The sequence below is a fragment of the Haemorhous mexicanus genome, chromosome 5, assembly GCF_027477595.1.
Source record: "Haemorhous mexicanus isolate bHaeMex1 chromosome 5, bHaeMex1.pri, whole genome shotgun sequence".
NCBI classification, from domain to species: domain Eukaryota; kingdom Metazoa; phylum Chordata; class Aves; order Passeriformes; family Fringillidae; genus Haemorhous; species Haemorhous mexicanus.
The window spans coordinates 27,915,882-27,927,946 of record NC_082345.1 but is presented as its reverse complement, the minus strand read 5'-3'; the positions used below and the strand labels follow the sequence as shown (position 1 = coordinate 27,927,946).

General features: G+C 36.7%; 1 protein-coding gene across 3 annotated transcripts in view; it reads left to right on the top strand.

Moving 5' to 3' along the window:
• Window positions 1–12,065, top strand: part of LUC7L2 (LUC7 like 2, pre-mRNA splicing factor) — a 30,194-nt gene that overhangs the window by 3,714 nt on the left and 14,415 nt on the right. For 2 of the 3 annotated variants that reach the window (XM_059846580.1, XM_059846581.1), the window contains exon 2: window positions 7,131–7,225. In XM_059846580.1, the coding sequence (XP_059702563.1) occupies window positions 7,131–7,225 (95 nt within the window). Of the gene's footprint in view, window positions 1–5,388; window positions 5,460–7,130; window positions 7,226–12,065 lie in introns of all 3 variants that reach the window. The other variant, XM_059846582.1, reaches the window with a different exon arrangement.

Genomic DNA, 12,065 nt, shown 5'->3' with positions numbered 1-12,065 from the left:
AAAAAGCTGGGCTTTTTTAATATAGTCAGCTTTAAATATAAATTACTGAATATATAATGTGGATTTTCCAAATATTAAGAAATAAGTAGTGCTGAAAACCAGGTGCTGATCTTACATGCTTATATATTAATAATGGTTTTGGTTTGATTTTTTTGTTTTCTTTTTTTTCTTTTTCTTTTTTTTTCTTTTTTTTTTTTTTTTTTTTTTTTTTACTGCTAACACTTGAACTAAAAGAGTTTTTATTCCATATTTCGATAGTTAAAAGGTTAGTTCAAGTTGAATTTTTTGTTGTTGACCAGAGCTGTAGAAACTTGTCATTTAGGACTACATAGCACATAAAGTATTACTTTTATTTTTTTAAAATACTGGTTTTGAACTGTAAAGTTGAGTAAGCTTTTTTTAATAGTACACTTAGGTAAACCCTGCTTTTGCCGTCCCTGTTCTCCAGAAAACAGGAGTGAACCTTACAGATAGGATCATAATTATAAATTGAGTCATTTATAAATTAACTGAAATGTTAAGAATTGATATTAGTATCCCCAGGATTGGGTCTTTTTCCATAATATAGTTTAAATGGGCAAAGATTGAAAACTTTTCTGAAAAAGGCCTGATGGGGAGGATCCCATTTAATCTTGAATCAGTTTATCTTGCCCAAGTGTTTCATTTGACAGGTCAGGTCAGTCATGTGCTTGCCTTGCTGCCGGAGTGAATGCTGGAGTCAGCCTGAGGAACTGGTCGGAAGCAGAGGGTGAAGCAGGATCATTACTTGTGACAGTAGTGCAGACACAGCAGATCCCAATGGCCCTGGTGCCACACAACATCTTGAAGCTGCTAAGACTTGACTGTTGCAAAGAAATTTGATGGTGGTTTGTGTTTTTAAAGTAATTGCCACCACTTGAAAATTAGACCACAGTCTAGAAATATGAAAATCTAGCGAAGTTAATTAGATTCTTGTCTTGGTTTGGAAAGACAGGAGCCTGCTAAGGAAGGCAGGAGCCTCCCCTGAAATGGAAAATGTAACCCCCCCCCCTCCAAATTGCTATAAATTTTAAATTAAGTGGCTCTCAGGCAAAAAAAAAAAAAATGTGGGAGCAGGAAATAACAGTTCTTTAATAGGGAAGAAAATAAAATTATAAAATAAACAATGCAGTAAACTAAAACAACACTGACAGAGTCAGAACACAACCTTACGCCCTGATGGTCAGGGTGTTGGTAGCACTCCAGTTGGAACTGTGGCTGCAGTCCTCCTGGAGTGTCAGGTGTGGTTCCGTTGGAGCAGGGATCCTGTAGTAAAGGGTGTAGTCTTCCTCTGAAGATCCAGTGGAAGAAGAGGCAGATGCTGTTCCTCTGGGAAATCCAGTGGAGAGGGCGTGCTGGTATTCCAGAATCTCCAGATTATATCTTGGTAGGAATGCTTGGCTCCTCCTCTGGGCGGAGCATCTCACAATGTGATGTTACAGTTCTTATCAGCCATGCTGTGACATTCAATAGCCTGTTATCAGCAGATGTCCCCTGACAAGGGAGGAGTGGTTGTGGAAGAGATAAGGAAAACTGCCCGCTTAACAGAAGACAACTGCCATACAGATGGCAAACAGAATACATCTTGCCTTGCAACCTGGGACAGTTCTCTTAAGAAACAGGTGAATTTGTGCATGCTTCTGAGACTGTGGTCTTGAAAAGGTTCTCCCAAGCATCTTAACAAATACTGTCCTATGTGACTAGCAGAAAAATCTCCAGAGCCTTCAGACAGAAGTATGTATGAAGTGCCAGTCAGCCCCTCCATTTGCTTCATCTGTTAGCTTTTTGAGCTGAGCTGCTGTGTTTGAAGTCTTCAGCTCAGTTCTTCAGCTGTTACTAGCAAACATACTTTTCTTGTTGTAGATCATCATCTTCTACCTTTGAAGCTTATAATACCCTTTTTGCATCTGTTCACATCCTGACTGGCTTTTCTGGGTTATGCTTCAGTTATCCTTAGCAGTGGTTAGTAATGTGTGACTTTTCTGTCCTTGTTTCAAAGGAATTGAAGTGACACTCCTGTGCTTGTTTTACTCATCCTGTGTTTGGTGGCACACTTTATATGCCAACAGAGGTGAAATCTAGAACTTGTAACCTATTTTTAATTTCTTTGTTTTAGTATGGGATTATTGAAGAATTTAGTATGGAATTGTTGTGTACTTAACAATGGGTGGAGGGTTTATGTTGCTATTTGCAGGGTTAGGTAGATTTTGGTTTCCACTTTGCTTCATGCTTGGAGGTAGAAGGTGGTATGTGTTTAAACTTTGATAGATCACTGTTGAGGATTTTGTAGCCATTTTGGGTAGCTCCAGGCTGAGAGCCAGGCTAGGGAGCCAAGAGCCTCTTCCAAGAGCTCTGCTGTCAAATACAGAGCAGCAGCAAAGGCAGAGAAAAATATCTCATATACAGGAATTTCTGTAAAACCTCCCCAAAATGTTGAACTAAAATTGGCTCAGAAATCTGAAAGTAGTCATAACACTTGAACTTTACGAAAAGGTGCTTTATTTGTGTCCAGGACAATTTGTCAATCAGGGTTGATCAGGTTTTAAGAGCAATGACTGTGTTTAGTGAATTGTCTGTATTTTCTGGCTTTGTTATAAAGTTCTGATAATTTAGACCTTAAAAATGATGGGAACAGTGAAGAATTTGAGGAATTATTCTCTACTTGGGATGCTGTCTAAAATGTCATTTATGAAGAAGCAAATGGGCATATTCATACCTCAAGGAAAACCATTCCTGTATTTGTTCAACTTACAATGCGTTAGCTAGAGGATGGTCTCATTATAGTCTGCATTCATTAGTGTTGCTTCAGTCATAGTGTAAAACAGAAGCAGTCCTGGTTAGCAATATGTATTATTCTAAAAGTGTTAGGATCAGGACATGTCCAGTGTTAGTGAGAAGAGGACCAGAATTAGCTGCCCATTCACTGTGCAGCCGGAACAGGATCTTCTGTGCCTGCATAAGCCTCAGTTAAATAATGGTGTTGAATACTGGTTAGACAGGGCTTGCTTTGCGGGTGGAATTTGATACACAGTTTTTAACACATACTCCACCCTGTTGAATAAAGCTTTCAGAGTCCCTTGCCAACATGTTGGGACTCATGCTTCAAAAATTTGAGTGGAAAGTTAACCATTTTTTGTTGCTGAATCTTAGTTCAGGAAGTCAACAGCATGAAAATGAAAATTCGCTTTATTTCCTTTGCATGGATTGCACCACTGGTTTACAATTAGAGGTTACAGTTGGATTATAAAGGGTAATTCTCACTAGTGCTCTGGGATTGTTGACAGTAGTGTATTAGGGTACATCAGACTAGAAGAGATGCTGGATGAAAGAAGTCATTGTTATGAGTGTGTTACTATGCTAAGTATTGTTGATGCATTAGTGCTCGTTCTGTTGGTTTGTGATTAAAATATACTGAACAGGAATGACATTGTGGTGGCCTGCTAATAGATTAGACTTGGGAGTTCAGAGAGAATTGTGTAGTACAAGTGCCCATTGTAAGCTTAATTTCTGGATGTTCCGTAATCTGGAGTATGCACTGGTCTTAAATATTGATGTTAATTTTGTAGTCAGTACGTTTTATACGAAATAGAAAATTTCCTTTAGAAAGTTTACATTACTGCCATAATCTCTTGAATATTTGTATATCTAGTGTGCAGTTTCCTTATCCTTGTAAAGGATATGAAATGTGCAAGTATAGAAGTTTCCTTGGTGTTTTGCTTTTTTTCTTTTTAGTTCTGTTTCAAAGTTCTCTGTTTACTGGAAAAGTAATCTCTTAGTGAAATGTGGTTTGGGACAGGTACTTTCAGTAAAATTAAAGCTGATGCTTCTTGGGAAAAATTTAATTTATCTTTTCTCCATATAAATTTTATCAACATATGAGTTTTCTTTTAGTGGAAGAAATCAAATTGGAAACACAGGGATGGCTTACAGTAATAGATGTTGACTCCTGTAATGCCCTGGTAAATTACTTTCATTTCTGTAATGAGCATAAGTCTTAAAGATCAAGTAGTTGAATATTGTGCTAGTCTTCAGAGGCAGAGTTAAATAAACTGCTATTCTGAGCTGATTTAATTATTTACCTATTAAAATAGAATTTGTAATAAGGTCTGAAATATCAGTGATCATGTCCTCTTTATAGATGTTCAAGAATACTACTAAAACTTAGGTGGCTGCAGCTACTTGGTGCCTGGGTATATTACTTTCTTATTACAGAATATATAAAGCTTTTTTTTTTTTTTAATATACTTATTATTTAGATATTTAGTATTGGCTTGTTTGTTTGACCATACGAAGAAGGTATCAACTTCCCTACAGTTTGACAAGCAGAAGTAGTGTCTTGGTTACCTGCTGTACTGCAGAAGTCCTTGTCTTAAGAACACATCTGTTTGTGTTGTTTTAGTTCTTAGAAGGCATCTGCATAAATCTAATTTGCTGTTGTAGGCAGTGTCAGGTGCAGAGTGGATCCACAGATTTTATTCTTCCCTCCCCCCCTTTAGCAACCTGTGTAGATTCCGGGCCATCACCCTCTCAGGATGATTTGTCTGTAGGTCAGCAGCAGAATAAATCTTCTGTCTTTGCGAAGAGGTGTGCACTGTTTAGGAATATTGGAGCTCACAAAATTCATGAAGAAATAAAAGCATTTTCTTTTGAGGCTGTCAGACTTGTAAATGAGCTGCCAGAGGGACACAACAGTCGGTCACTGTTAGAATGTGATATTTGGCACCTTTTTTTTTAATAAACTTTTCCTTCTGAAACAGCACATATTAAAAAGAAATGCAAATGTATAAAATTGCTTATTGTAGGGAAAAAAATGTAGATACCCCAATGATATTTGTAAGGGAACCTTTCTAAAAGTTTTTAAAACGCTTAAATAAAGGCACAGTGCAGAAAGAATAAAAGTTTAAAATACAAATACAAATGTGTAAAGTATTCTTGAGGCTGTTGTTGATCAGTTTCTTCCACTTTTTTTTTTTCCCCTTTGCTGTCTTCCTCAGGTTGGTAATTGTGATTATCATTCTAGCCACTTTGATGAAAAAGAACTGTATTTCAGCTGTAGTATCAGTACCTAGTTGTGATAGAGGTGTGAAAAAAGGTATTTGGAGGTAATGTCTGTGAAAATACTATTTGCCAACTTTACTTAAGGAACATGAGTCTTTGAGCAATTTTCTGGTCTTGGTAACTCCTTGACTCCTATGGCTATTAGGCCATCAGCTTTGGGGTTTTTTTAAAATACTTTATTTTGTTGATGTGTCTTTATATAGAAGAATCTTTACAGTCAACATGTATTTCTAGATGCTGTGTTAAAATTGCTGGCAGAGTCTATTTTTCTATACAAACTGAACAATCTGGCCCCTTGTTTTATTTATAAAGGTTCAATGTATCTTTGCCTGCCTACATCAATCTGCAAGGGAGTGTCAGAAAGGCCCCGCATTCGCCGAGCCGTGAGTTATCAATAACTTTTCAGATGTGTTAATGAATGTGGAACAAACGCAGTTATGTGTTTAAAAAAATAAAGATCCACCTCCTAAAAAGGAAAAAAAAAAAAAAAAAGGAAGAGCAAAACTCTTTACTGCAGTAGTAGGCATGATTATAAAGGGATTACTCTGAATTTTTAGTACTGTAAGTATAACCAAGCAGTAAGGTTGCCCTCTAGAAAACCTATTGTTGAACTGCTTTGAAGCTTTTTGGTGTGTGGGTTACAGGTATCTTGTATCCTGCAGGCAAATTAAGCATGTGTTGTTTATGAAAGCTTTTGTTTATTTAATAATTTGAAACATGGCCCATCTGAAAATGTTATATATTAGCATCCTGTACATAGAACGAATATTTTTAAATCTGATTACATAGTAATAAGAAAGGTTTGACTAAAATGATACGGGTTTTTTATTTCTCTCTGTTGTAGTTAACCTTAGTAGTGAATATGGCTTCTTGAATTGTTTAAGAGATTCAGATCTAGAAGTTTAGAGTTTCAAATCATGAAGCCATTAAAAAAAATCTGAATAACTGCAAAATGTATCTACGCTCTAAAATATTTGATGAAATGGAAGCGGCTGCTCTCTGAGCTCACTGTATGTAATTTTTTCTCCCAGCAGCTCTTTCTGCTTGAGTAATTCACCAGTAGGTTTTCAGTTATAAGAGATGATCTCGAATTATGTTTAAAAAAAAAAAAAAAGGCTGCATCCTTAGAGAGATTGAGGTGTTTTATCATGCCTGTATCTTAACAAGAAGAGAGCCATTGCAGTGATCTCTCTTCTGAATTTCAAACAGTGACAATTATTTTACTCAAAGGGAGACGTGTTCAGCCCTCATCCCCAGAATACCAGCTGGTTACTTTGTTCTGAAGACTTCAGGTCTTGCTCCGGGAAGGGATTATTTAATCTTGCAATTGGACTTCAGTGTCTGGGCAGGTTGATGCTTCTGCTGATGCAGGAGCTCCAACCTGCCACAATGAAGATATAATTAAGATGTTCCAGCCCAACAAACAGCACATAGAAGAAAAAAGAAAAAGGTTTATCATATGGAGATATGCAAACACGTCTAAAATATTTTGCATATAGGCTATGCCTGTATGTTTGATTTTTTTTTTTTTCAGGTTTGTAAGCATTTAAAATCATTCTTCTGCCAACTCTCAGATGTTAAAGGGTGCATTGCATCCAAGAGCAAAATCATAAAATGAGTATCAGGTGGGATTTGGTGAAGACTCTGTGTGTTTCATTTTGTGTTTATGAGGCTGCTTTGATATGCTAATTCTTGCATAGAAATATGTCACTATTTCATGCAAAGTCTGAACAGAGCATTATATAGCTCGTTTAACAAATGCTATTGTATCAAAGTGGTTTTAAGCTAATACTGACTTTCTGGTTTCAAGCACTTTTCCTGCTGCATTTTTGAAGGGGAAGTGTGAAAGGATTTTAAAATAGCATTATAGAGCATTAAAACACACATTTGTGGTTTTGGTGTTGTTTGACAAAGAAGCATAGAGTGTTTTGAGTTCTAGTTTCCATAGAACTTCAGTATGTGACAGGGCGCTGTAACGCTTTGCATGTAACCTGCAGGACACATCTGACTGCCACGGATTTCTGACCTGGAATGTGCTGATTTCTATATTGCAGGTGACACCACCCGTCAGCGAATCAAATTCAGTGATGACCGAGTGTGCAAGAGCCACCTTCTCAACTGCTGCCCTCATGATGTGCTCTCTGGAACTGTACGTAGCTACATTTCATGTTTTATTTAGATAAGTGGAGAAATTGAGTTATATTTGTTCTTTGTAGTATTTCCTTAAATTTCATGGGTTTCAGCGACTCTCTAGCACTCTCTGGTAGTTCAGAGGAACTTTCACAAATAATTAATTTAATGGTTTTGAAGTTAATTTTTAGAATTCTTCTGTTCTGTATGCTAATTATTACCTAAATTTTGTTTACATGAAAAGCCACATAACTGACGTGAGTCGTGCTATAGCAGTGGCCTTACAGTGGTCCAGTTGCAAGTCATAGAAAGAAATAAACTATATTGTATGTGTTAGTTATGAAGTTACTTTCTTAAAAATGTATGTTATAGTGGGAAAGTATTCCACAGATGTATTTTTATAGAGAAGTACAGAGATTTTTCTCTCTTCAGAAATATTTTAATGAAAATAATTGAGAGTTCAAATCATTAAATTTCTAAAAGTTTAGATATGTTTAATATGATAGTGACACTTACTATACAATATACAGTTACTGTGCCATTGTCATAAATTCTAAAGCAATTTTAAAATCTCAATTTATGGCCTTTTAGTAACTTGTTTGACTTGGACATTTGTGCACTCTGTAGTAGAAGTTCCACTATGTGGGGATAGGAAACAAGGGGCTCTGACACAGGCCAGTAGCTTTGCTTTGTCAGTAAGCTTGTGCTTTACCTTGTGATCCATGTTTAAGGTAGCTTACTATTTTGTGAAAGGGAGGTGAGTAATATTTCATTGATTATTTGATCAAATGTTTTATGATTAGAATCATTAATAGTAGAGAGATACAGTATGATGATACAGAGTCCCACGTGCCTACTGTTCTTAATGCTGCTAGGGTAGCTTTTTTCACTTGTGTTGGCACATTTTGTTATCCTTTGGCACCAGGGGAAGTAAGTACTGAAAAATCTGTCTAAAGGGCTTATTTGAAGTAGTATTGCGTATCAATGTATATATAGTTTTATTTTGAACTGTTTTGTCCATTACTGTCCAGACAAAATGGGGGGAAAGGGAGAACAATGTATTTCTTTTCACCCATCTGTTAGGTTGGATGGTGCTTTGGTTATGTGGTGAGCCAAATAACTTCTGCTTGGGACATACTGGTATGCTATCAAAACTTACAAAAGCATTGGTTAGAATCCACAGGAAGAAACTTGTTAAAGATTCGTTTGACAGCTATTCATTGCGGTCCAATTTCTGTAAACAAAGATTTCTGTAGCAGCTGTAAGTAAATAAGTGTTTATTTTCAGAACTATAAAAGTCATGGGTATCATGCAGTAGCATCTCTTACACTGTAGGTCAGTCATGTAGGCTGGGGCAGCTGACACAGTTTAAGTCCTCAATGGAAGTTTTCTTCAGCTTCATACCAGATTTTTCTGCAGCTCTTGGAATACTAAATAAAACTGCTTCTTTAGAGAATATCAGTCTTTTCCTTCCTCATGGAATTAGTCATCATACTAGAAAATGTGTTCCACAGTGTAAATCTGGATGCAGAAAAGCAGTGACTAGTTTAATCCTTTTAGTGGGAGTAGTAGAAAGGGGACTCAAAAGAGACAGACTTTACCTGGGCTGTGTGATGGTCTGCTGTTTACCTGGTCATAGATCTTCAGGAATGGACTTTCTCTCTTAACAGCAGTTGTTAAAAGGGCAGGAAGCATGGAGTCTTACTGAACAGTTTGTCACTGATTTAGAAAATGACTGTGAAGTTTTCTCCAGAGTTCTGTTAGGAAGATCTTGATGCATCTTCCCATTCAAGACCAATAGTAGAAAAAGTTGAGTGACTTTTTTTTAGTTCAAGTCACTGAATGTTCCTGAAAGAGTAAGTTCTCTGGGGACATTTGATGAGGTTTTGTCTCTATATTGACTAGATAATCAGTAAAATACTGGATATGAATTGCCTTTTTTGTGTGTGTCACAAGATGATCCACAGTTCCTAGGTACTGTTTGTTACTGTTCCTGTCTGCAGAATGCAGACTTCTATGCATCTCTAGGCCACCCACTCTTTCAAACCACTCAAGAAGGACATTCACAGATAACACAAGACAAATAAAGTGACTCATATGAGTAGGCCCTGTTATTTTGGTGTGTTCTTTCCCTTAATGCCCAAATTCCCAAAATTCTGCATAGGCTTTGATATCCCTTGGCAATAAAAACCCATGTCCCTCAGGTTGCAGTATGTGTTGGTAAAGGTGTAGTGTGTTTATACATATATTTTTTAGGGATTTTATTTATGGATATGTTTTTGTGCTAAGTCTTGGAAATTTCAAGTCAAGCAGTGAAGCTGTTTTTGTGTTAATGATCACTCGGACACCAGTTATATATAAGTCAGTGGTTTAAGAGCTTGCTCATTCACTTTGAGCTGAAAATTTTACAATAAGAAATTAGTAAGACTTTGTAAGCCCTGGCTGATGAGACAGTGAAAAATTTTCCTACTTACAGCTAGCAATTTTTTTTTTTCTTAACAGGGTTAACACTCTTACTTTTACCCTGAATGATTGTGGTCTTTTTGTTGTTTTGGTTTGAGGTGGGTTTTTGTTTGTGGGTGTTTGGGTTTTTTCTTTACAAAAAAGTTTGTTAATCCATATTCTGACATTGGGGACTGAAGCTGCATGTGTAGGAGTCAGATGACTCCCTCATAATGGTATGAACCTGTTAAACGGTGTTCTCTGGATGTAAAGAATAAGATGTCTGTGTTTCTCTGTCTTTGTATGTTTCTGAATGATAGCAGAGTACTAATGAAAATGACAAGGTGGTAAGATTTAAAACTAATACCTTTAGTAAGGCTATTATTAAGTAGCAATGTCCTGAATAGTTGTAACCCAGTAGCTGGCCTTGAAAATCCCAACACTTCTGCATTAATCTGGCTTTCTTACCAACTTGATGGTGCTTCCCTGATGAAAAAAGTTTCATAAATACTATACATGATCTTGCAAACAATGGTTCAGAAACTCTTACCTGCTCAATGAATTAACTTTGTGTTTATGTGTATTTATTGAGGGAAAAAAATTACTTTTTGCATTTTATTTATTACAGACCTGAAAATAGGCTCTGTTGGCTCATCCTGCAGTTGAGCATATCTTTATTTGCTCCTAAATTTATTGCATGGAGCTCTTCAGGGCTCTTCCTGACTAAACACCACATTAATCAAGACCCTGGTATAGCAATATACCTGAATGCATTGCTAACTTTAATCTTACTAGCAGTGGAATTCAGCTCCAGATTAAGACATCTAAATTTAGATTTCAGCTGAGGAGCTGGGTGTTGAAACTTGCACTGAAGTCAGAAGTTTTCTAGGCAGTGGAGCCTAGAAAAAGCCAGAGTTCACCTGCCCGTGGATATCCCTTTCACGGTGGGCTGAATCCATTTAGGCTTACTGAATGTACTGTCTGTATCTCCTTTTACTGTATAAGAGAATTTTGGATAGTTCACCCATGTGCAGATAGATGTTAGTAAGGAGTTTTAATCTGTAGCTGTTTTATTTGCCAGTAGTCCCACTGGCTCTGGAGCTATTTGTATGCTTAAAACTTGTGGTTTGGGGTGTGACTGTGATTTTATGCTGTACTTCTAGAAAAAGCATTGGAAGCTGTTAGAAGGCATTGTGTCTGAGGGTATCATCTTTTCAGTTCAGGACTGATTTGATCATGTGAACTGCTTCAGCTTAGCAAATCAAATTAAATTAGGCTTGCATAAGCTACCTCATTTGAAGCCTTCAACCCAGTGGTGATGAATTGTGAAGTGCACTGCTGTCCTTCAAAGTGATCATGTCAGTCTCCTGAAATGTATTCTTAGTTTCCTTGGCCAGCACCAGGAAGGTGAACTGATTGTACCACATTCCATTTTAAAGGGTTGAATTTATTGAGGTGCAGGGGGGGTTGTTACTTTCTGCATGGTTATCAACCTCAGTGTTAATATATTTTATAGTCAGGCTAGAAGAACAAATACGATGTAAGCAGTGAAGTAGCTCATTCAATAATAAGAAAGACTGCTGCTAGTTTTGGTAGTGATGATTTATTTTAAGTTGAAGTCTTTAGAAATGAGAGTATGGTTACATGGAGAAATGTCTTTTAAAAAGTATTACACTTCAGAAGATACCTGGAATTCAGTGATTACTAAGGACTTCAACTTACTAATTTCTGTGTCTTTTTTTACTCAGCATTTCTTTCCTGCTAGTGAAGTCCTACAAAAGTTAAAACTGTTAGTAGAGTGAGAAAACTTAAATCCCCTTCTAATATGTGTTACTTACAAGAACGGATGGGTTTTATCACAAGTCTAGAAATCTGTTAAAAATAAAATTGGTAGTGCAGCTGAAGAATGAGTTCCATAATAAGGAAGATTTCAGCAAAGAGTCTGTCTTCAGCTTCTTTTTATCAGTAGTAAGTGTTCTCTTACAGACCCTGGTAGTACCATGACAGTTTGATAAAGGAAGAGATCTGGTTCCTCCAATATAAATTTTTCAGTAATGTCAGCTCTTTCTAAGCAAACAAACAAAAAATTCTTCTCTTGCTGAATGTGAACTGCTTTGGTATCTTTATATCTAAAAAGAAATATCTACATAAACACTGCCCAGAGTAGTTTCTTTGAAAAACCTGTCACAGATACCTGCTGGTTTTAAAAGTATTTGATAGTTTGTGCTCCTTTGTCATTTGGCTCAAAATCAACCCTTTGTGTTTTAAGCTTTTCTGTGCTCTTTCTGCAGTCTGTATAGAGTATATTCAGGAATCAAATTTCTGCTGCCAAAGGAACTTGAAGCAATTGTAAAAGTGCCAAAATGAGAATTTTGCTGTATGTAGGTAGCTCAAGAGCTGAAAAGGGGCGGAAAGAC